Source organism: Dendrobates tinctorius, unplaced genomic scaffold (genome assembly GCF_039654945.1).
Source record: "Dendrobates tinctorius isolate UK_male_01 unplaced genomic scaffold, ASM3965494v1 ptg000205l, whole genome shotgun sequence".
NCBI lineage: Eukaryota > Metazoa > Chordata > Amphibia > Anura > Dendrobatidae > Dendrobates > Dendrobates tinctorius.
The window spans coordinates 1,490,876-1,514,856 of NW_027361872.1; the positions used below are offsets into that span (position 1 = coordinate 1,490,876).

The following is a 23,981-nucleotide window of genomic DNA, read 5'->3' on the forward strand; positions in this document are numbered from 1 at the left end:
GTAGCTGCGACTTCAGTGTGATACGACATATGTCACCGTGTAGCCCTAGCTGAAGTCATTACTTGGTATCTCAATGCCTTGTGGTCCGCTAGTCACTGCCTCCCCACAGATGACCTCTGCTTTTGGGGCAAATATCCACCTGCTTCATTGGTCTATTTATATACTAGAGAAACCATTTGTTGTTCATTTGTCATGTGACATTGAATGTGGCTGCCTCATATGCTATATGTTATGCCTGTTACCTTAATCACATAACAAGACGGGTCACTGTCTCACACAAGAGAAGCACACTCTTCTGCTGCTGCTTTCATTACCATTTACTGATTGGTTTAACAATGATCTGTACCTGCCACTTCATGTTACTTTATTTGGCATTTTTAGCCCTGTGCATATGAGCTTTATCACATGGAAAGATAGGTCATTGCCTCACCCAAGAGAAGCACACTTTTCTCCTGCTGCTGTCATTATCATACACTGACTGGTTACACGTTGTCGTGTACCTCAATATTACTGCTTTTGTTATTTCTAACCCCGTCCACAAGAGCTTGATTACAGAACTAAACAGGTCACTTCTTCCCACAAGATCAACATACTCTTCTCCTGCTGCCAGATTATTCTATTCTAAAGATATGTTTTTAATGAACAAGAAAAAGCTTTGGAGAACTGGGATACATGGAAAACTGACCAAATCAGAATTATTCTAGATTTGTATTTCCCGTCTTTTGAAATTTTCGTCATACCCAATAACCTATTCTCTCACGCAGCCTCACAACTTGACAGAAGCGCTCTTGATACTGGGGAAGTTGCATTACTGTGAAGGATCTTACCGGGATGCCATCAGTATGTATGCCAGATCGGGATTTGAACATCTGTCCCTAGATGACGAGCCACTTTATAAGATGAGACTTTTCGCCGAAGCTTTTGCTATCAAAGGTAAAACGTGTGCATATAGCATGATGGCCTTAATAAAGAGACGTTATTTTATATGGATTCTTGGCGCAAAAAGTATTGTGACTTCTCCCATGTTGAATGTTGTCGTGGATGTCAAACTTAAAGAGTATCTTCACCATCATTGCAGAAATGCACCTCTAGACAGGCCACGTTCCCACGATGAGCTTTTGGTGAGTTTTTGATGTTGCAGATTTTCTGCACCCATTAAGGCTAGTTTCACACTTGCTTTTTTTTGCAGCGCGTTTTTCCCGCAAAAAAACGCATTGAAAAAACGCATACAACTGCTGCGTTTTTTTCAAGCATTTTTATGAGCATGCATGAAAAAAACGCAGCGTTTTTAAGCGTTTGTACGCGTTTTTAGTGCGTTTTTACCGCGTTTGCGTTTTTTTCCAACATTTTTAGGTGGCCCCTCACACTACCCAAACCATGACTTTACTAACCCTAACCCTGAACCTAACCCTAACCCTGACCCTAACCCTTAACCAAATCATACTTAACCCTAACCCAAACCCTAAACCCTAACTAACCCTAACCCTAACCCTGACCCTAACCCTAACCCTGACCCTAACCCTAACCCTAACCCTGACCCTAACCCTTAACAAAACCATACTTAACCCTAATCCTGACCCTAACCCTGACCCTAATCCTTAACAAAACCATACTTAACCCTAACCCTGACCCTAACCCTGACCCTAACCCTAACCCTGACCCTAACCCTTAACAAAACCATACTTAACCCTAATCCTGACCCTAACCCTAACCCTAACCCTGACCCTAACCCTTAACAAAACCATACTTAACCCTAATCCTGACCCTAACCCTGACCCTAATCCTTAACAAAACCATACTTAACCCTAACCCTAACCCTGACCCTAACCCTAACCCTGACCCTAACCCTTAACAAAACCATACTTAACCCTAATCCTGACCCTAACCCTGACCCTAATCCTTAACAAAACCATACTTAACCCTAACCCTGACCCTAACCCTTAACAAAACCATACTTAACCCTAATCCTGACCCTAACCCTGACCCTAATCCTTAACAAAACCATACTTAACCCTAACCCTGACCCTAACCCTAACCCTGACCCTAACCCTTAAGAAAACCATACTTAACCCTAATCCTGACCCTAACCCTGACCCTAATCCTTAACAAAACCATACTTAACCCTAACCCTGACCCTAACCCTTAACAAAACCATACTTAACCCTAATCCTGACCCTAACCCTGACCCTAATCCTTAACAAAACCATACTTAACCCTAACCCTGACCCTAACCCTAACCCTAACCCTGACCCTAACCCTAACCCTGACCCTAACCCTTAACAAAACCATACTTAACCCTAACCCTGACCCTAACCCTTAACCAAACCATACTTAACCCTAACCCTGACCCAAACCCCAACCCTAACCCTGACCCTAACCCTAACCCTAAACCCCCTTAACTAACCCTAACTCTAACCCAAACCCCTAAATTCCATGGTTAAAAAAAAAAAACGCATATGCAAAAAAACGCATACATGAGCATGCCAGTGCGCACATATGCGCATCCATAGGCTATAATGGCCATTTTTAGCGCAAAACGTGCGCATATGTGCGCATGCGCTTTTTTGCAGGGCCAAAAAATGCAACATGCTGCGTCTGGAAAATACCAACGCACACCCCAAAAAAACGCAGCGCATGAAAATCGCATACATGCGCTTACCAGCGCGCAGGTATGCGCACCCATGTTAAATATAGGGGAAAAAACGCATGCGCAGGTATGCGTTTTTTTCCAGCGCTAAAAAACGCAAATGTGAAACCAGCCTAAGTAAAATAGGATACTTAGATTTTTTTTCTAAAATACCCAGTGTAAAAAAAGTCACCAAAAACTTATATTGGGAACATAGCCTGACAGGTATGTCCATGTGTACCGGATTGACCTGCTGCTGTGTGGACTTTTAAATCTGCAGCATGTCAATTTATGCTGTTGATTTGTTACGGATGTTCCCCATTGTGTTCAATGGAGAAGCAAAAAAAATATATATATTTTTTTTTTGCAGAGTTTGCTGCAGATTACCTGCAGATCTGCAGCAAAATCCACAATTCCAGAATGTAAAAAAAACCCAGTTAAGCCAAAATATTAGGACATGGGAAATATTCTATGAAATGGGACAAAGTTATTATTTTATAATAATGCGCCAAATCCTTAAAAAAAATCTACATCAAAATCCACACAATGTATCGTGAATGCGCCATCGAGCATTTTCTCATGGCTTACTTTGGATTTCCTGCATGGTACATGTGAACATATCCTAACTGACTGGTAACCAGCTTACCATTTTACTTAAAAAAAAAAATGCTTTGTCCCAATTAATTTGCACAGCACTGTAATCCCCACATGACTGTATCAATAAAGTTTTGTTAAAGCCAAAAAGCAGCAACAATAAAAAAAAAAAGCAGCTTTAATTAAAACATGACACGCCAAAAAGAAACAAAAAAAAAAAAGCAGTGTCAAAAATGTGATAAAAAGGCACTTAAAAAAATCAAGTAACCTAATTCACATAATGACTAACAAATTAAAGCTGCACTCTAATGCTATAATATGCAAACATGGAATATATGAAATTTGAACTGTATTCCTGCTCTAGAAAATAGGTTAAAATGAAGATGCTTAGCGCAGGAATAGGCCAATTCATGCATGCCCAACAGCCATGACAAGGCGACCTTCTTTGCTGGGAACCTAACCTAATATAATACCTCTGCTGGGCTGAGTATGTGGAGGTAGGATCCTGCTGTGATTAAAACCGCCGTAGGCTGATGGGTGCAGGAAATCTGCAACATCAAAAACTCACCAAATATTCATCGTGGAAATGTAGATTGTCTGCACCTACAAAAACTGAGGGAAAAACGGACCAAATACTTAATGCGTGAATGAGGCCTAGAACTGACTCTGATTAAGATTTCTCAGTGTCTGACTTGCTGTTTTGACCCAAATTTTTTTTAGCTTGACATGTTATATATAGTTGTTTTTACGTTGTTTAATAATACAGACTGTTAGGGAGCCATGGGGCCTTTCTTACGTCTGCTGTCCATGAGTTTTATTGTCTGTTTTATGACCTGCTCGGTATATGCAGAGCAGATCTCTGGGCTCAAGTTTACATATACACTGTTAGAAATGTCTATTATTTCGGGGGTATTTTTTAACTATTGTACCATGTACGGGACTTTCAGATGTTTTGCTTGAGATAGGGAGTTGTCTAATGGTTAAATAATTCTTAGCCTACGTTCACATGACTTAAATTTTTGGAATTCGCCTATTCAAGTCTATGTCTGCCCCACCAAAAAAAATGTATCCCATAAGCATCAACCGTATTGCATCCGAATCTGTCGCCTCATTTTCGCGCTGTATGTAAATTAGGTGGGTCCGGTCCGATGGGTGGTGTTTTTGCTCCTTTCCTCTACCCGTCCTTGGCCGCTGTATGCAATTTTTCAGGTAATTTGCATAGTGCTCGTCCAATATGCTTTGCCCAACTGCGGGCAAAGCCGAAAAGCATTAGTGCACATGCGCCAGTGAACTATGTCCCGGAACACAGAAATGGCAGCAAAATACTTCCGGGACATAGTACTTCCTGCGCATGCGCACTAATGCTTTCCGGCTTTGCCCGCAGTTGGGCAAAGTATACTGCGCACGTGCAAGTGGAGATTTCAATGTGCAGGCGCAAAATATGGATGAGAACTATGGAAATTACCTGAAATATTGCGTACAGCAGCCAAGGAGGGGTGGAGGGAAGGAGCAAAAACACCGCCCATCAGACCGGAAACAACAATTTACATACAGCGCGAAAATTAGGTGACAGATTCCCTTTAATAACCTAGAAATCTGTATTTGGTCACATACACTTTAAAATGTTCATGTATAAAAATACATGGACATAAAATACGGACACACGGATGACAATATGAATTACGGTAATCAAGAAAACTCTGACTTTTTTATTTTATGTCTGTGAATATAGCCTTACTGAAGCATAACACGTGAACAATCAAATTATTAAAGGGGTTCTCCAGGACTACCTGCCTGTTCTGCCCTAAGATGATCTGTTCCTGCTCAGAGTAGTCACAGACCACTTCCGGTGATGTCACATCGATCGAGCAGTTCCTTCTCTTCCGCTCTGCTCTGTTGACGGGGCATCACTGCTGACATCATTCTGATTGACAGCCAGCTCAGCCCAACATAGCAGAGAGCCAGCTTTCAATCAGCATGACATCGGCAGTGACGACCAGTCAACACAGCAGAGCGGAAGAGAAAGAACAGCTCTGTTGACTTGACGTCAAAGGAAGCTGAAGAATCTCCTCCTGAGGTGGAACACGTCGTTCTTGGCTCGATAGAAAAAAAAACCCCTGAAAGTCCCTGATAATCCCTTTAAACCACAGTGTTCCTCTTTGTTTCTACTCTTGTTAAGGCACCCCTCTCCACCACCGTGTGTTTTTTTTTTTGGCTCCCGGTCAGAACGTTTAGCTAATGTGTCGGTGAGAAGAAGCCACTTCTAGATCGCTGATTCTTGTCTGACCTTCACAATAGAGAAATCCCTCAACAGCTGCCATGTACAAGCTGATCCCAGTGGTCAGACTAAGCTACTGGTCATATGTGACCCAAGATAGAAGCATTAGGTGGATGTTTGTAAGAGGAAAACATAAGAACAGCCGGGGGCGCCATAAGTAATAGCTAAACAGAGGAGCATTATTTTGGTTATGTAGGTGCCACATAGGCACAGGTGTGACTCCTTTTCTGCACAATTGCTGTGTCCTCGACCGTGTGGTGCCACGTCATTAGCTTACAGCGCCTGTTCTGCATTTGTTAAGTCTCTTATTATTTATTACAGTTCAGCAAATATTAAATATTATAATGAAAAATATACAGATTTCCAGTGTGCCTGCTGTATCTCTTACATCTAGGGTGTGTAAATCAGTCCTGATGAACACACGGGGGCACGGCTCGTTACAGGACAGCGCTCTGCTATCTGTACATCCATTATATGATCCTACCTATATGAATAGTGAATAACAGCAAGCAGAGATCTTGAAAAAGGGGAAAAATTGATATAGAAAGTATACGGGGAAAAAAAAAGTGAAACTTTTTATGATACAAAGAACTGTACGACAACCATAAGACCCCTATTATAATCTTTCACTTCCCCTTCCCTTCATCTCCAGCCGCTTTGTCACTGGGGGCTAAAAGTACATCTGGAGTCCGGAGGGGGCTGGTGTTTTGGCCTTTTATGCTAAGACTATTAGGGTAAAACCCTAATGTGTGTAATGAAAGACTTTCACAAAGTTTATTAAAGTCCAACAATATATCACAAAGTGACGGATGCCCCTTATACACAGTGTGAAGAGTTTTGCAATGTAAGACATTGCATTCTCCTTACAGCACGCTCCCTGATTATCATCATGGGAGACTTTTTGACATATTTTTTTTTTCTTTTAGATTGCTGTGGATTCCTATAGGAAAATATGTAATAATATATTCACATTAGGCACATGTATACACACACACATAAAATATGCAAAGTATATACATTACACACACATATTACACACATATACTGTATAAAATGCACACATACACACAACACATTTACATACACCACATTATCCAAATATATACACGTCTTTGCAAATTTCTTAGCTATACAATCCATAACTTGTAAAACAAGTTGTTTTTTTTAGGCACTGTTTTCCCATACACATATTAAGCATTACATTTATATTAACTTTTATTATGGCCTAATTGAAAAATTAATAGAACAAAAAATCTATTTTTATTTATGACATTTTCTGATCACCATAAAATGGCATTGGTGTTGGTGTTTAGACAAAGTCAATTATCTCATACAATACCTCTTGTGGCTCACTGTTAGAGTTTCCGCCTTTCCAACCACCTTTGTGAGTTTGGAAACTCTGTAAGGGTTCGTGCACACGACTGATTTTCTATCCTGTGCTATCCTTGGTTTTCGGGTATAGCACTCATACCTATGATGTTCTATGGGGATGCCTACATGTCCGATTTTTTTTTTTTTTTTTTTTTTTTTTTCTTGGACAAAACGGTCTGTGGAAAAAAATCGGACCGCACTCTCGGATGACATCTGAGTGCTACGAAGTTTATTCTGCCATAAATAACATTTCGACCTGTAATAGGTCTTTTTCTAAGAGGGTTCTTTGGAGCATTGGACTGTGCGTCCCTTTACGAGAGTGCTGCCAGCTGCCCATGTTTTCCTGACATCCGAGTGCAGTCCGATTTTAAGAAAAGCAGAGAATTAAAGTGGCTGTTCACTACCAGGACAACCCCTTCTTGATCAAAATGTTTTGCGCCAATAAAATAATAAAGCCTATACTCGCTTCCCGTGCTAATGCCGTTCCCACGGTGTGAGCACTCACGGTCTTGGGGATCACGTGCGGTTGTTGTGACACGACGCTGGCGCCCAATCAGCCGGGCTGCAAGTGAACCCTAACTTCCTCTTCCTGCTCAATTCGACAGGAGGCGGGGACAGTGACGCCAGCGCTGATTGGCCGCCGGCGTCATGTGTCACAACAACAGCACGGTAGCCCCAAGAGATGGAGTGCTGACACCGTGGGAACAGCGCCGGTACGGGAGGTGAGTATAAGCTCTATTATTTTATCGGGCCCAAGCGAGGGTATGACAAGAAGTTGTCCAAGTAGTGGACAACTTCTTTACTAACTAAAGGCATCTACCAAGCACGGTCCGTCCCACAGTGTTCTGTTGTCTTAGGCTATGTGCACACGTAGCAGAAAATTTCTGCTTAAAAACCGGTCTCCCTTCCCAGAAACCGCGCGTTTTTTTCTGTGCGGTTTTTGCGTAAAAAACGTGCGGTTTTTATGCGTTTTTTTCCGCGCGGTTCCAGACCCATAGAAATAGCCAGAAATGCGGAAAAATCTGCAAAATTAATGAGCATGCTGCGTTTTTTACCGCGAAGCGGTTTTTTCACGGTAAAAAAATGCATCAAGATGCACAAAAATTGAAAAATGCATAGAAATGAATGGGAAGCTTATTTTTAGCGTTTTTATAGCGGATTTATTGGCAAATACGCTAAAAAAACGCTGTGTGTGAACACAGCCTTAGAGTAGAATCTACCTGGGAAGATAAGGAAATACCGTAGTTCTTATCTACTTGTTGTGGCTGCAGCGGTAACGTCAGTTTGACAGTGTACATTACCGCTGCAGCTAATCACTGTTCTCAGCAGCTCTGTTGATGTAGATGGCAGAAGCCTCCAAGCTCAGTGATTGACTGCAGCGGTGATGTGATCTGTAGACATGACATCACTTTTACAGCCAAAACGCATAGATGGGAACAGTAGTGGGGAGTTTGTACTGGACCTGGGAGGGTAAGTACTATTTACTAGTCTCCGATCATTTGGGGACCACTTTTCACATTTAGATGCAGAAGTGTCTGCTCCCCTGGTGTAGAGCTGAACCGGCTGCAGGACTACATTTTCAACATGACAGCTCCGCCTGTAATTGGCACCTATTATATTAACCTATGACTGCAGAGAATGTATATTACTTATATTTTCTGGTGATTTTTGGTGTAATTACTCTTTATTAATGATGCCAGGGACGATGCTTGACGCTCTACATCCTAACTGTCTTCTGTCTTCTTTTCCTTTGCTTCTTTGGGAATTGCGCTGCTGTCAGATGCTCCACGTGGTGCCTCCAAATCTGTGGGATCTGATTCTTTTGAGAATATCTCTAAAATCTTTCTCCCTATCTGCTCTTCACTCTCTACCGCATCTGCCCTGAGACTTCTCTCATCACCAGAACTCATCGAATGGTACGTACTGACCACAGGAAATCCTGCACGTTCATATGTAAAGTGTGCGGTATTCACTATGTAAAGTTGACTTTTACATTGGTGTTCACCATTATCATTGAGCTGGACCTCTCGCCTTGGGCCCTGTGGAATGGCATTGGGGCATTTTATACTAATAAAGGGTTTATCCGACCTTTAAAAAAAATAACTAAAAAATAGAAAATATTACAAAAAAAAAAAAGAAAAATAAAAACACCTCTCCAATCCCATTCCGATCCAGCGCTGAAGCGCCAGCGTTCTCTGGACCTCAGCAATCATGTGCATGCCAAGAAGACTTTTGGCTGCAGCAGGGGAACGAATCAATCGCCTCTTGAACTGGGTCAAAAAAGCAGCAAAACTGGGAAAATCAGTGTTTTTTTTCATCCCATGTTTTTGTTGAGCTTCTTCCAGACGACTTCAGCACATCATTCATAAATCACCAAGTCCACTAATAAGAGTCTCAGGGGCCTTTTTATTGAACTTTTTGACCTTTTTTGCATTTTCCCTAGAAATTTCACTTAATGTATTCTTGGGCCCACTACTGTGCAGTGTTTTGATTATTTTGATAATGCTGTATATAGCTGTTTTCATAGTGATTTACTGCAGTACCTTATTCTAAGCAAAATATTGTAAAAAAATAAATAAAATTTTATATATACTAAGAATCAAGATGTAGGGGCATCCACTTGATATTTCCAAACTCTTACAGGATGTTGTAAAAATATTTTTTATACGTGGAACAACGTAACAAGAAATTGTGAAGGAACAATAAAAATACAAATAAAAACACAACGCGTTTCGGCTATCCAGTCTTCATTTCAAAATAAAAAACTCAAAAAAAAAAACAAACAGCGATGATATATTCAATACAAATAAGTCACTAATAAAATGTAATAAAATAAAAAGGAATCCAAAACCTCCCGGGGTGTACTGATCCATTATAAATTCTTAATTCCTTTCCTTTTCTCTCTGGGTGATTTTTTTTTTTATTATTACGATTGGTTGGAATGTAAAACCGTCCCATTGGTAAAATGTGTTGGTGAACCTGAGTGATCGAGATACAGCTAACATATATTAATTGTTGCTTTCCATATATTCATGTTCGTTCCCACTGACTCCACACATTTATTAAAAATGCTTACCAATACCATATTTTAATGTCTCCATCGCTGTACCAAACTACTGCAGATAGAGCTCATCTTGGAAAGAAAAGAGGATATGCTCCAAGATAAATTTAAAGCCGTTTAAAAGAAATGCCCTTTGTTTGGGCTGAATAGCAGGATCAGCGGAGAGGTAATAGTTCACCTTCTCCAGACCGACCTTATTGTCAATGTTTGAATCCTACCGATCGTACCATTTAGCCCGAACAGAGGGCAGTTCTTTTAAGTGACTTGAAATTTATCTTTGAACATAACCTCTTTTCTTTCCAAGATGAGCTCTATCTGCATTGGTTTGGTACAGCGATGGGGACTCAAGTCGCCCCAAGTTTCGCTAATCTCTTTATGGGGAGATTCGAGTTCCTGTCCCTGATCACATCTGATGCTCATGTTGGGCATATCATATATTACCGCCGTTATATCGACGACCTTTTCATTATCTGCCGTGGTACAGATGCTGAGGTGGCCTCCTTCGTTGAAGAACTTAATAATAATGCATGGGGTTTATCATTTACAGCACATATTGCTGGGAATAGTATGGTCTTTCTGGACCTTGAACTGTACCTTGATTACTACAGTGGACAGTTTCATAAATGGAAGAAAAATATACCTCTTAGCCAATTTCAACTTATAAGAATAACTGTACCTCCCCCGAAGAATATGTCAATCAATCAAAAATACTCAAAAACACGTTCACTGAAAAAAGATATCCTAAAAAAACTTTTCCAGATGGCTTTTGAAAAAAATCGCTACTCCAGCAGGGGGATTACCTTAATAATAAAAATAAGTCGTTGGATCAAACGGATTGATCTAAAGACATGAAGAGATGGAGATACAGTTTTATTACTACATACAACAGGGGGAATCAATTGAGTAGATACATTTTGAATAAATATTGGTATTTATTAAGGAAAGATTCTATTTTAAAAGAATCCCAGAAAAGCTGGCCATCACTTTCCGTAGAGGAAGAAAAATTAAAAACATCATAGCACCAAGTTTATTGAAACATAATAAACCCAGTAAACTAGAGACCAAAAGTAGAAATTAAAATAAAATAATGGGAAGAAAAGGGGAAAAGAGTTGGGGAAATGATCATCCACACAAAGGGTTAGCGAGGTGTGGATTTAAAAAATGCTGCTGCCGCAAAATCATCGACCATGGGACTAAACAATTAAAAGTGCACAACACTGGTACTGTATATTCTATTAATCGGGAATTGTCATGCCATTCTGATTGCGTAGCGTAACTTGTCACCTGTGGCTGTGGTCTTCATTATGTGGGCGGTAGAACGCAAATGTTGCGGGCGCGAATGAATGGCTACAGACACAATATCAACAATGGCTTCCTCAAACAAAGCCTATCAAGACACTTAACCCTACAATATAAAAATAATTTTGATTCTGTACGGGTCACTCCCTTAGAACAGATCCCCGTTTGCTCTTGCAATAGATAATCTGTTCTCAATTCCAAAGGAACATTGGATCCATAAAATGAAAAGTCATTTCCCTGGTGAACTGAATGAAATGTTAGAACAAGCCTAGGAAATCCACATGCGAACTGATTTTCTACGCTTTGCCACCTTCTCTTCTCTCCTCTCCCTGTGGAACTAGTACTCCTATTTGGAGTTGTTTTTCACTAGTGAGAGAGAGCATGGTTTAAGTCTCAGCTGGGGTTACGTGCCTGTCCGTTGGCTCCTCCGATCGGTGTTCAGGTTGCAAACCGCATTGATTTCGGTTTATGCGCGAGTGATGGTCTGACACCCTTGTGTCAGTGGTATGTGGTCTCCTTCCTTGTGTAAGAGATCCGTGGTTCCACTCGGGGGAACTCGCTCCTTACTGTGGTGGCTTAGGTACATAATAACAATTATCTATCAGACCTTTGCTACCTTTGATGGGAACCTTTCACCAGGTTTGGCCGACACGAGTTACAGCCACCGCCTTTCAGGGCTTATCTACAGCATTCTATAATGCTGTAGATAAGCCCCCAGTCCAACCTGCGGGGCACTCCTGTCCAGTGGGCGTCGCAGGTCCAGAGCTTCCCATCTTCTTGCGATGCCGCCCTCCTGCTTGCTTCATGGCTCCCCAATATCGCGCTCCTGCACATGTGTACTTATCTTCCCTGTTGAGAGCAGAGCAAAGTACTGCAGTGCCCAGGGAAAGGTCAGAGAGGCCTAGCGCTTGTGCACTGCAGTACTTTACTCTGCCCTCAACAGGACAGATAAGTACGCCTGCGCAGAAGCGCGATGCTGGGGAGCGATGAAGCAACAGGAGGGCACCATCGCAAGAAGATGGGAGGCGCCGGACCAGGACCAGCGACACCCATCGGACCAGACCTCCTCAGGTGAGTATAATAAAACTTATTTTTCTTCTCTTGCAGGTCGGATCCGGGGATTATCTACTGCATTACAGAATGCTATAGATAAGCCCTGAAAGGTGATGGCCGTAACTTGTATCGGCCAAACCTGGGGACAGGGTCCCTTTAACAATTTTTTGTCAGTTTTTCTGCTAGGTATCCATGGTCCTTTCATTCTTCCAGGATTCCATGTAACTCACTAGAAATAATAGTATTAATAACAACAATAATAACAAAGATTTCTCTAGATGGAATATAGGACCGTAAGTGGAGGTTGTTGGACTATTAGAGGTCAGAGCCCTCGGAATCCTGAGGTGATAACCTCTAGTTTCAGTGGACAATCGGGTTGGACGTCCACTACGGACATCCAACATACGGATATTCAACATATATCGGTGAGTTCGCTCCCGGGGAGGAATCTATGCTTGGATACACACCTATATATATAATTTAAATATACCAACTGAAAATACAAAATATAGTAAATGACATAAAATATGGTATATAATATGGAAATTATTCTAATACAGGCTTGAAGTCAGTCGGGAACAAACAGCTGTGACAATTAATATATCTAATGTGTTGGAGAACCTGAATGATTGAGATACAACTTTTATCAACAGAAGGGTTTTACATTCCAACCAATCGTCAAATAAATAATAATACTAAAAAAAAAAATACCAACAGGGAAAAGTAAAGCAATTAAGAATTTTTGATAGATCAGTACACCCAAGGAGGTTTTGGGTATATCCCGTTATATATTATTACATTTTATTAGAGACTTATTGGTATTGAATATATCATACATTGCAGTTTTTTTTAATTTTAACATCTTACCGCAAATTTCTTACATTGAGCATTTGTGGCAGTTTACTACTGTTCATGGACACAAGTGCATAGGTGGATAGGAAGATGGGGAGGTAAAATGTAAACCTACTAATTAGTCCAACCACTTCCAGCACTAGTAAAAGGTATAAATGGGTTATATGAGTCATACTAACTGTGCACCTGATGAAGGCTGGATAGCCGAAACGCATTGTTTTTTTTTTTTATTGTATTTTTTTGTTCCTTTACAATTTCTGGTTCTTGGCGTTTCACGCTCCACCTTCTAGAAATATATATATTTTTTTACAACAACATCCTGTACCAGTTTGGAAATATCGAGTGGAAGCGCCTACTTCTTGATTGTTTGTTTTTTCTATTTTTTTTTTGTCAGTTTTTACACCGACTTTACATCTGCTTTCTGGTTCAGTGGAGCTGAACATGGGTCATGTTTAGATGTTTGTTCGTTTCTTGCAGATTGATCCCCAGGAGATTTGCTCACACTTGGGTTGGGGCAGCCCTCATCGTTATACCCTGACGCGTGATCTAGTTATGGTTGTTTCTTTGTCTTGTTTTCGACAGCCTGTACAAGTTTAGCCGCCCATACTGCGGCACAGGGTTATGACGACACGTCTTCTATTCGGAATATAGAGACTTATGAGACAGAAGACAACGTAGATTTGTAGGAGACGAACCCCAGGGAATATCTGGGTGACATCTGATTTTGGCATCCAAATATTTAACTAGATTTTCTATTCTTTTTGCTGTTTCACTAGTGGACCAAACAGGGATGTAGGTTATAGGTGGACGTCCCTCCTGGACGTGTATCATACGGATCTGTAAATTGGCAAACATTTGATTGGCTGTTCTCATTGTTTTACGCAGCCTAAAAGATCACACTTGTCGGCAGCAAAGTGTAAAGAAGCGGCCATTGATTTGTTATATTGTTGATCAATGCCCATTCAGGCTGGAAATCTATCCTTGTACATTAGCCCTTACCTATGTTCGGTGCATATTGTACATCCGTATGTTTCTGATTGTATATGGATCTACGTGAAGGTTTTCAATCAGGTCCATAGAAATGCTCTCCTTCTATACCGCTATACAACAGCACATGGAGGCACTGTGCATCCATAATACAGACTTGTAGAGACCTCACGATCTGCAGCACTGGTTTCTTATACACAGCTCCCAAGTGCACGAACCTTGGGGTTTCTCAGGACTATAGCTTTGATGGTCTCTGCTTAGCATAAGCCATCGATGTTTGAGCAACAGGGCCTGACTTTCCAAGGCCTGGTGCTAATGCAGGAGCAGTCCGGACTGGTATTGCTGCACCAGTGGTCCTGCCTAGTATTGCTTTTTGAGCAATCCTGCCTGGTACAGCTGCATTAGTGGTCCTGCCTGGTATTGCTTCATGAGTGGTCCTGCCTGTTACTCCTGCATGAGCAGTTTTGCCTGGGATTGCTGCTTGAGAGGTCCTGCCTGGTTTTGCTGTATGATCTGTCCTGCCTGGTACTGATTCATAAACGGTCCTGCCTCGTACTGAGCATGAGCGGTCCTGCCTCGTACTGAGCATGAGCGGTCCTGCCTCGTACTGAGCATGAGCGGTCCTGCCTCGTACTGAGCATGAGCGGTCCTGCCTTGTACTACTGCATGAGCGGTCCTGCCTGCTACTGCTACATGAGCAGTCCTGCCTCGTACTGCTGTATGAGTGGTCCTGTCTGGTGCTGCTGTTTGAGTGGTACTGCTGTATGAGCGGTACTGCCTTGTATTGCTGCTGTATGAGCGGTACTGCCTGGTATTGCTGCTGTATGAGCGGTACTGCCTGGTATTGCTGCTTGCAGGAGCGGTCCTGCCTTGTACTGCTGCTTTATGAGCAGCCCTGTTGGTACTGCTGCTGCCTGGTAATGCTGTGTGAGCGGTCCTGTCTGGTATGGCTGCAGGAGTGGTAATGCTATATGAGCGGTATTGCCTTGTATTGCTGCTGTATGAGCGGTACTGCCTGGTATTGCTGCTTGCATGGGCGGTCCTGCCTTGTACTGCTGCTTTATGAGCAGCCCTGCTTGGTACTGCTGCTGCCTGGTAATGCTGTGTGAGCGGTCCTGTCTGGTACGGCTGCAGGAGTGGTACTGCTGCTGAGCGGTTCTGCCTGGTACAACTGCATGTGTGGTCCTACCTGGTATTGCCACGTGGGTTGTCCTATTTGGTTTCTACCGCATGGGTGGTCATGTCTGGTACAGCCGCATGAGCGATCATGTCTGGTACTGGTGCTGCTCTTTCCATCTAATTGGATGGGATAATCACTAGAGCATCACGGTGGCTCAGTGGTTAGCACTTTTGCTTTGCACTGCTGGGGTCCTAGGTGTTTGTATGCGTTTTCCATGTTTGGGGAGTTTTCTCTGAGTTCTCGTTTCCTGCCACACTCATGAGACATACTGATTGGGAATTTAAATTGGGAGCCCCAATGGGGAGTCGGGACAGTGATGATGAAGTCTGTAAAGCACTGTGGAATCAATGGCGCTATATAAATAAATAATAATAATAATGTCTATAAAGCTCTGTGGAATATGATGGTGCTGTATAAGTGAGTAACATAAATAGGCGCAGTTGCCTTTCTACCTAGATAATTCTTCTCTTTACCATTAGGTCTATGACATCATGTGATAAAAAAAATTACTATCTGAATCCTTCTAAGCTCTATATAGAAACAGGAGGTCAATTTTCCCTGTATGAGTCATCACTACAAAAGTCTATGGGAGGGGGAGCACCTGGGTCAGGAGGTGAAGAGGGAAATGATTTATGCAGGCACAAGAGACTTCCTTTTTCTACATAGAGCAGAGAAAAGAGGAGAATCTATTGGGTAGAAGGGCAAATGAGCAATTGTAAGTACACAGTGCTGTATAATATGATGACTGCAGTATATTGAGAGGATAAAAACGTTGATGGCTGGAGGAGGAGGAGGAGTACTTCTTTAAGATTCTTGAGTATTTGCAGAAGTGCCGGGTAATATAACATTGCTGGCCTATCCTAAGGACTTCTGTTATGCCGTGCTCACCAGGAGGCGGGGCTTCGGCCCCGACGTCACTCCTTCCGGTACGGCGGTCCCTCAGGGGTCCCCGTCGGGTGCGCACGCGCAACTCTCGTCCCCGGGCCTCCCCCTCCATGCCACGTTTGCGCTTGCGCGCTCCTGTCAGTGCTGTATAGGGCTTGGTCCTCTCTATGGTATTGGAGGACCCGACCCGGAACCACTAGTGGTCATGTGCTTTCTGGCTAGGTCCTGACCCGGAACCAGTAGTAGTCATGTGCTATATCAGACGACCTCCCCCTAGGGGAGGTGCCTGATTATTGTTGTGCTTCCTGGCTGGGTCAGCTGTGTCCCAGCCTGGCTGTGCGCTGTTCTCAGGTCCTCTGCTCTGTCTGCTATTCTGTGGTGCTCCTAGCACTTGCTCTGAACCCTTGTTTCTTCATGCTCCGCCGTGCCTCCTGGCATTCACTCTATTCCTGTGTTCTGTTACTTGCTACACGCCTTATGTGCCCACGTGTACCCGTCTAGCACTACCCTGTACTCAGCGCACTCCCGTGTACGTTCCATAGTATCCTGCACCCTCCAGTCACACAGTCTCGTATCTCCTGTGAGCCGGCCGCCTGGTGCCAGCAGTCGTGGTATCGTATCCCCTGGGGCTTGCTCCTGACACTCCCTGTATAGGGGGTGGTCCTCACTAGGCTAGCTCGCCCTGGGAGGGTTGGTGCCGCGACCCAGAGGGTCCACTCCAGGAGTCGCTAACACCCTAACAACTTACCACCAATTTTACAGTCTGAATGGCCTCAAAAACAAGTAATTTGCAGTCATTTTGTCAACGTGCTACTATACAGGGGCAGACGGATTGCTGTTGCCTGTGAACCGATCCGTCCACTGCAGGAACGAGCACCCAGACAATGAGGATTCCCAGAGACACCTTGCACTCGTTTTTAACTCCCTGACTCCTGGAACTTTCCCAGCTTTGTGTCAGTATTACATCTTCCAAATAGATTGTGCATAAAAATTTTCTCTTAAAAATGTGGCAAAATGCCAGATTGCTCGCCTGCCATTGTATGTGTATTTCTCCTGGTCTTTCTTGAGCCGCTCGTAGGACGAGCCGTGTCAGATGCTCATGAAGAACAATGTGTTGGACAAATATTTGAGCTTCGGATTTTTATTATTAAAAGGAAGTGACTGGAACAATAAGCTCCGACGTTAAAGCTATTTATGTACAAATCACGGACTGTAACAATGTAACTGGACAAAGCGAGTCCACAAGTCAGCGCCCCAGAGGACAATGAGGAGCAGTCAGCCATGTGGACGAGGATAAGATACTGACAAAATTCCACCAAAAGATCAAGGCCATTGAAAACTGAAATCTCCCTTCATAAAAAATCACCTATTGTTTAAAATATTTTTAATATAAAAAAAATGATTTAAAGAAAACATATACCGTATTTTTTGTTTTATAAGACGCTCCGGATTATAAGATGCACCCCAAATTTTGAGGAGAAAAATAGGAAAAAACTTTTTTTTAATAAAATGGTGCTTCTTATAATCCAGGCGTCTTATTGCTTACCGGGGAGGTGGCTGCGGTGAAATGGGTTGCTGCTGGAAGACGCAGGAGTGGAACGTTGCTTCTAGGATGAGGGGTTGTTTTGATGTGCGGCACGCCGCTGCGGGTGTCCGATGCTGCCCCTGTGCTATGTCCCCAGTGTTGCCAGGTGTTGCTGTCATCGCGCTCTGTACCTGGTGCTGCCGGGTGCTGCCACCCGCCCTGTCCCCCGTTGCTGCCGGGTGCTGCTGCCCGCTCTGTCCCCAGGTGCTGCTGCCCGCTCTGTCCCCAGGTGCTGCCGCCACGTTCTATCCCCCGGCGCTCTGTCCTGCGCTGCGTGGGTGGCTCTGCCGTTGCATCCTTCATGCTTGCCTGTGCGGTGGATTCCTTCTGGGAAAATGGCTGCCGTGCATGCACAGATGGAGATCTTGGCACTGAAATCTCGGGATTTCTGCTGTACACAGAAAGCAGCCAATCGGTGGTGGCGCGTGGTTTGACTACCTAGCATTACTAGTCCTCTAGTGATAATCTCCTGCTGATAAAACTGATTGTTATCATAACTACAGTATGCAGCCCAGTAAGTGACACATCACTGGAATCGGGGTCTCTGCCCCAACATCATGCTGTTCTCAGATTAGGTAGTAAAAGCCTGCTGATAGATTTCTTTTGAATAAAGAGGTTCCTTTCTATATTTTTTTTATATGCATGTACGTGTGCCATACAGGAACAGTGTACTGTGACATCTATAGCTTTAATGCCTGCTGCAGCACAGTAGCGCCAAACCTCCACAGGGGGTGCTGGTGGAGGAAAAAGGATATCTTACCAGCAAAACACCATAGTACAGCAGCGCAGGCGCCACTAGGTGGCGAAAGTGTAGTCAGACAAGACGGGTCAGCAACGGAGAGGGAGCGCAGTACCAGAGGAAACAGCAAAATACGTGGTCGGATACAAGCCAGAGAAGTCAGAGCCAGTCAGGAGCAGAGATACCAGAGATGGGAGACAGTCAAACAGGTCAGAGGACAAGCCAGGTCAAATACCAATGGGTCACAGTACGAGGAGCAGACACTAGACGAGCAGGGTAACAGGAGAGTACAGACACAGGAACTCAGTAAACAGGCAGAGGATAAATCGAGGTGTAACCAGGTCAGCCGCTCAAGCCGGGGCAGGAACTATAACTGACACCGCCTGCAGACAGCAGTGGACTGAAATAGCCAAACAAATCCCAAAGTGAGGCAGAGAAAGGTAAGCCCCGCATGGCCAGGCCGGGGAGAGGATAGCAACAAACAAACCCCGACCTGGATCATGATAATAGCATTGTCATCGCTGCCATTAATAGCTGTTTTCTAGAATCTGACACAAGAGAAGAACTCTTATACAATATCTGTAATACAATATCTGCAGATTACTATTATCATCAGAAAGTATAATACACTGTTGTTGGTTTTTATTACCATCTTCCAGGGTTGTCATTAGAGCGCTTCTCAGCGACCATTGCCTCCCGCGCTCGTCTGTCTGAGAGAGAAGAAGAAGCCGTCACTTGCTTTGAGAAAGCCAGTTGGATTGCACAAGTCTTCTTACAAGAATTAGACAAGGTGCGTAATAACAGACAGACAGGAGTGAAGCCATATTGTCTTGTGATTCTCTGGAACATAAATTACGTGCTGAAAACTTATCCTACTTTAATAATGGAGAATGTAATGTTGTACATGTATTTCAGGTATATTAGCTTCTTAAGGGCATGTCACACTAAGAGATATCGCTAGCAATATCGCTATAACTAGTGACGTTATAGCGATATTGCTAGCGATATCTCTGTGTCTGATACTTACCAGCGACCGGCTCCCCCGCTGCTTATCGCTGATCGCGCGAGAACGTCCAGGACTGTTTCTCGTCGTCAGCTTCCTGTGGCGCTTCCTGCTGTGAGGACGAGCGACGCGTGGAGCCGGGCGGGAGGACGCAGGATCGCCTGGTGTGACAGGTAAGTAGCGATCCCCGTCCCCAGCGATGTCGCTAGTGAGATCTGCCTATGTGGCAGCTCACTAGCGACCACTTAGCGATGTACCAGCGATCCTGACCGCGTCATATCGCTGGTCGGGATCGCTGGTACATCGCTAAGTGTGACAGTACCTTAAGTCGTTCAGCATTTAAATATACCAAAGTCCTGCTGAGTTGATGGGATTACTGTGCTTACAGACAGCAGTGTGACCTGCAGTGTAAAGCACGGTGGAAAGTCAGAGCAGTCGCTTAAGTCTGTGACAAGACTACCATAGACCTTTATAGCTGTATTGTTATAAATCTGAGATATAAAGCTCTTGGAGAAAACAAATCATAGGTAACCATTACACATGGCCTAACACTACACAATCCCTTCTTAAAGGGAAACTGTCATGATGATTTTACTACTGAAACTAGTGGCGTGGGAGTAGAGATCCTAGTACAACGTGAAAAATGATACCCGTCTTGTAGTAATCCGATGTTCCATCGTTGAGAAATGAGGCTTTGAAGACACCTGGAAATTTAGCCTGGGGGGCATGTCGATGCGCTGTAAGTGCCAGGACACGCCCCCAATGCACTTCCTGGCTGATTTCTGTGTGGCTTCAAACCTTAATTTCTCAGTGCTGGAACATCGGATTACTACAAGACCGGTATCATTTTTATTCTTGTATTAGGAACTGTCCAGCCATGACACTAGTTTCTGGAGTAAAATCGTCCTGACACATCCCTTTAAGAGTTTAATTATCCAATATTAGTCTTCTCGTGAAGTCAATGTCCCATAGAAAACTAAGTAGCTAATGCTAGTTTTTTTTTGGCGTGAACTGTGGCAATAAATGTGCATATAAAGTTTCATCAAATTCACACTAAGAATTTTAAATGGGATGAGTACAGTGGGCCTAGTATCCAAGGAGACTTCATTCAAGCCAGATTTCTTAAAGGGACTAATTATTCCCTAAATGGCCCTAAACAAATAAATAGTGGTATATAATCCTGTATAAGTGCTCCTGCCTTACCCTAGCTGCCTAGTAGAAGTCCCACGGCCGCCCTTGTGTCTTTGGATGCCAGGAGTCCGTAACACTTTGGTGGGCAGCGGTCATTGGATTTACCAATATGATCGCTTTTCTTAGCTGTCCCCGGCTGAATTCTCTTCTGCACAGATGCGTTTCAGACCGATCAGTGAAGGTCTCAACACCCGGACATAGCAGCCACTAGAAATATTAGAAAAATGTACTAAGTGTTAGTTACCTTTTTAAGTAAAAATTCATAAAATAGTACATTATTTAGCAAATCTAAAGCTGCTTATTGCAGGCGTAGATATAATTTTCAGATTTATTAAGTGGGGTGCACCTTTTAATAAGTCTCACATAAATCACCCCAACTCTCCGCTGTACTAAGACTAGTGACTGCGGGTCATTGTAATAACGCTTTGTATAGAGAACACTGACATCTGCTGGAGAGTGACGGGATAGCACTATTACTGTATGAGCATGCAACTTTCCCTGTGATACTGTTTAGTTTACAACTAGGGGGCATCTCTGCACTCCTTCAGTACTTGGAGAAGTAATTGTTATCTTTCTTATTATGCGACGGCTTATTCAACAACTTCATACAGAAGTGTCGCCCTACATAGGCCAATTCCAGCTGGACCGAATAATATGGACTGCCTTATAGACATTTATGGGGCAGCAAATTCGGTTTGGGAGATCCACAAGCTTTCCTGGCCTTGTGATTCATTAACATACTAGGAACGAGAACCCATCAGACTCAAAAGCTATAAAAAAAAAAAATAATTACTGGGGCCATTTTAGACTCATGCTTACTGTGGTTTTTTTTTTTCTGGAAGAGTTTTCAGCAGACTCATTATCAACACAGTCAGGATTACAATGACACCTCTATACAATGTTGATAACACCATTCACAATAAGCAATGTCAAAGCTCCACCTTCCTCACACAATGAGCTTTTCACACGCTCATGAGACGCGTTAATACAAAAGATAGGGCCTGAGCCAGTCTATTGCTGCTAATGTACATGTGCATTTCCTGAATTTCTAGAATAGCCCCAGTGCTTGGTGTGAAAATTTGGAAGATTTCTAATTTTTATTTTAAATACAGATTGTGATATGAAAAGAAAACATTGCCAACATTTTTTAGAACGTCCATTTCCATTATAATAAAATGATTGTGCATACACCTCCTCTGTCATTGTATAACGGATCTCTCTATTTTGCTTGGTCACACTTGTGCATTGGTCTTTTTTTTTTTTTTTTACACTTTTTCTTTTTTTTCTTTTCTTTTGTCATATGAATCCTTAGAGTATGACCAGCACTCACTCCAGGACTTCCAAGAGCAGCGCTCCTTCCAGTCAGGACTTTGAGGTTAGCTACTTCCTGGAGGTCGCACTGGGAGCAGCATATGCAGCACATTTCAAGAGAGGGTAAGTGGTCACATTCTGTCGGCTACTATGTTATTACAGGTTTCAGTATCTTTATAACCAATCAATAATTTTTTTTTTTTACTGTCTGGAGACCTGAAATCGACATAGAGTAAGAAAAAAAAGCTCACCGGCAAAGTAAATTTTTCATAATGGGTGCGGTGCTCGGAGACTCTGGGTGATAGCAAGTACGGAGAGGGATCCAGCAGCCGCAAAAATTGGGTAAGTTTAATAGAACATTAATACAAATGGAAAAATAAAATCATAACGAGTGAAAAAGGAAACGTGACGCGTTTCGAGCTCTGTGACCCGGAATCTCTCCTTTTTTCTCTCATTATGATTTTATTTTTCCCTTGGTTTGAATGTTCTAATAATAATAAATGTGATGTTTCGACTTATCCAATTTTTGCTGCTGCCGGATCCCCTTCTACACTTCTTTCTACTATAAAATGGAAATAATGCAGACATTCAAAATACAAAAGCAAAAAAGACCGGTACAGACAGGGCGAGCACAAGCAGTGCGATGTAACCCAGCAATTGACTAAGCAGTAAACTGCGTCACGCGATGGTATAATCATAAAATAGCAGAACATGATGACTGCAACCATCAAAGAAAAGGAAGGGCTGACTACACTTTTCTTCTCTTTGACCGCTGTGTTTGGGTGATAATCGTCCGTGGGTTGACTCCTTGACACATAGGTGGTGTCTGACAAATTTACTCATGATGATTGGAGAAATGCAAGGGAAAGTGTCATCAGAAATTATTGTTTAGATCAACTTTTTATGTTATGTGTATTATTTTTTTACAAAATTTGTAATGTTAACAATTTTTCACATCGGACACTAAGGCCATGTTTGTGCTCTCTGTCCCTTCACGAAAAGTTTTCAGCAGGCTCTTTATCATCAGAGACAGGATTACAATGACAGGTAACACTGCTGAAAGCACAGGATCTGCCAATCACAGTAAACGATGTCGCAGCTCCTCCGGTTCCCCCTCAACTGGTAACAATAGGAAATTTTTCCTATTGGTTCATTTTGATCACTATGATAGACCCTATCACACTGATCAAAATAAAAAAATTGTAAATCAAACCCCCCTTTATCACCCCCTTAGGTAAAAAATAATAAAATAAAAAATGTATTTATTTCCATTTTTCCATTAGGGATAGGGTTGGGGTTAGGGTTGGGGTTATGGTTATAAGTTGGAGTTGGGCTAAAGTTAAGGTTGGGATTACGGTTAGGATTGGGATTATGGTTAGGGGTGTGTTAGGGTTGTGGTTAGGGACGGGTTATGGTTAGGGGTGGGATTAGGGTTAGGGGTGTGTTGGGGTTAGGATTGGGATTAGGGGTGTGTTGGGGTTAGGATTGGGATTAGGGTTAGGGGTGTGTTGGGGTTGTGGTTAGGGACAGGTTATGGTTAGGGGTGGGATTAGGGTTAGGGGTGTGTTGGGGTTCGGGTTGGAGTTAGAATTGGGGGATTTTCACTGTTTAGGCACATCAGGGGCTCTCCAAACGCGACATGGTTCCCGCCATTGATTCCAGCCAATTTTGCATTCAAAAAGTCAAACGGTGCTCCCTCCCCTCTGAGCTCTGCCGTGCGCCCACACAGTGGCTTTTCCCCACATACAGGGTACTGGAGTACTCAGGGGAAATTGCACAACAAATTTTGTTGTCCATTTTCTCCTGATACCTTTGTGAAAATAAAAAAAAATTGGTTCCAAAGTAAATTTTTTGTGAAAAAAGTAAAATGTTCATTTTTTCCTTCCACGTTGCTTTAGTTCTCGTGAAGCACCTGAAGGGTTAATAAACTTCTTGAGTGTGGTTTTGAGCACCTTGAGGGGTGCAG

The 23,981-nt window shown here is 42.9% G+C and overlaps 1 protein-coding gene across 1 annotated transcript in view; it reads left to right on the plus strand.

Moving 5' to 3' along the window:
* TTC7A (tetratricopeptide repeat domain 7A) overlaps positions 1–23,981 on the plus strand; it is a 421,036-nt gene that overhangs the window by 26,707 nt on the left and 370,348 nt on the right. The window contains exons 3-5 of the mRNA XM_073554004.1: positions 765–933; positions 19,170–19,300; positions 22,017–22,138. Coding sequence (XP_073410105.1) covers positions 765–933; positions 19,170–19,300; positions 22,017–22,138 — 422 coding nt within the window. The remainder of the gene's footprint in view (positions 1–764; positions 934–19,169; positions 19,301–22,016; positions 22,139–23,981) is intronic.